The sequence below is a fragment of the Nilaparvata lugens genome, chromosome 5 (assembly GCF_014356525.2).
Source record: "Nilaparvata lugens isolate BPH chromosome 5, ASM1435652v1, whole genome shotgun sequence".
Lineage (NCBI taxonomy): Eukaryota > Metazoa > Arthropoda > Insecta > Hemiptera > Delphacidae > Nilaparvata > Nilaparvata lugens.
In genome coordinates this window covers 72,770,332-72,772,326 of record NC_052508.1, presented here as the reverse complement: position 1 = coordinate 72,772,326, position 1,995 = coordinate 72,770,332, and the positions used below count along the sequence as shown (strand labels likewise).

The window sequence follows — 1,995 nt, the reverse complement described above, 5'->3', positions numbered from 1 at the left end:
AAAACGACTACTACAAGACGTTAAATTTTTCACAAGAATCCAGCAGAGATACTGAGTGTGATGCCCAAATAAGCTCTTAGGCTTATGCGTGAGTAATGAGTGAGCATTATGAACATTCATTTGAAAATTCGAATATATGATTTTCAAAAATTATAAACTCCTGACCATGGTTGTCTAAAGACGTTCCTACTCACAAAAACATAATTTTGAGAAATTCTGAATTAAAGAAGACGATGCACATCAATCTGTAGTAAATGTAAATGATGCTGTAGAATACTAGAAGTGTCTACCTTAATTTTTTAAGATTTCAGAATTTATTAAAGAGGAAACAATATCACTCTCAGAATGTTCTACATTGTATCATTTTTTTATTAATATATATTTTGGCTCAAAATTGTACAGGAATTATGAAGTGAAAAGCATAAACTATTTCTACCAAAATTTGGGAAAGGAGCAGTTTTGACCAGTTGTTTCTTTCCAATCATTTATATTGTAGGCTATCAATAGATGTGTGAATAAATAAATTTCTATAAAAATGTTAATTTATACTGATTAACATCCCTCAACTCCCGTGTGGGGATTTGCCAGTTACCTCCATCGGGCGCGTCCCCGTGTGGAATCGGGGGAAGCTCACCGGCCCTGCAGCCAGCAGCGTCGGGGGGTAGTGGCGAAATAAAATAGTCACCGTGAAACAAAAACTGGACTGGTCCTCCAGGTTGGGGGTTGGGCGTAGGGCCAACAACCCTTCCCCGGAAAAACTCACACTCGTTGCGAAACCCACAACAAAGCCTCGGATTGGACAGGATACTCGGATAAATAACAGGAACTCGAACTCAAATATGAATAAGGAATTACGGAATAAGCGTTCAAAGATTAAAATGAGAGAAATGGATTGGAGAGTGGCAACTTGGAATGTGAGAACGATGCTGGCACCTGGCAAGATGAAAGAAGTAACTTCAGAAATTTTACGCTATAAGTTAGATATAGTTGCCCTGCAGGAAATCAGGTGGCAAGGTGGAGGGCAGATTGATAAAAAAGAGTTCTCTCTGCTGTACAGTGGTCCGGAAAATAGAACTGGTTATGGTGGTACTGGCTTTTTCATCACTGCTGAAATGAGAAAGAAATTGCTGAATTTTGAGCCAATATCAGAGAGGATGTGCATGATTAGGCTGAAGGGGAGGTTCAGGAATGTAACTATAATATCGGTCTATGCCCCTACAGAGGATGCGGATGAGCAAGCAAAAGAAGATTTCTATGATGTATTGACAAACAAGATGGATCAGATCGGGCAACATGATATGGTACTGGTGCTGGGAGATTTGAATGCTCAGGTGGGTAGAGAGAGTGCAGTGAGGACTGTGGCAGGAAACTTTTCACTTCATGATGAATCGAATAATAATGGCTTCCTACTTGCACAGTTTGCTGAGAGCAACAGGTTGGTTATTAAAAGCACCAGTTTCCCACATAAAAGAATTCATCTGGGCACGTGGAAAGTACCAGGGAGTGAAGTGGTAAACCAGATTGATCATGTGTTAGTATCTGCCAGGCATGCTTCAGGAGTTCTAGATGTGCGTACAATGAGAGGTCCAAATTGTGACTCTGACCACTTCTTGGTTAGAGCTGTGGTACGATTCAGGCTGGCCAATATACGCAAGGAAAGAGGAATAAGAAGATGCAAGTGGGATATTGATAAGTTGCAGGTAGATGATGAAAGGCAAATCTTTCAAAACAATTGGAAGGGAAGTTTATGCAGAATAACATGGAAAGGGTGAATTTGGAGGTGCAATGGGAAAGGATACGGAATAGTTTAGACAGTGCTGCTCAAGAAACCATAGGAGTGAAGGTAGTGGAAAGAAATCAGGAGTGGTTTGATGACGAGTGTGAAGAAGCTTTAAGGGAGAGAGATGAAGCTAGGAAAAAAATGTTGCAAAGGAACACAAGAAATGCTAGAAATAACTACAATGAGCTAAGAAGGAGAGCAAAATCAATTATAAG

At 40.1% G+C, this 1,995-nt stretch overlaps 1 protein-coding gene across 1 annotated transcript; it reads left to right on the top strand.

The window, feature by feature from the left end:
• The first annotated feature begins 878 nt into the window (after positions 1-878).
• Positions 879-1,772, top strand: LOC120351666 (craniofacial development protein 2-like). The gene has a single exon (XM_039429607.1). The coding sequence runs from the start codon at positions 879-881 to the stop codon at positions 1,770-1,772; it is 894 nt and encodes a 297-aa protein (XP_039285541.1).
• Positions 1,773-1,995: the final 223 nt, after the last annotated feature.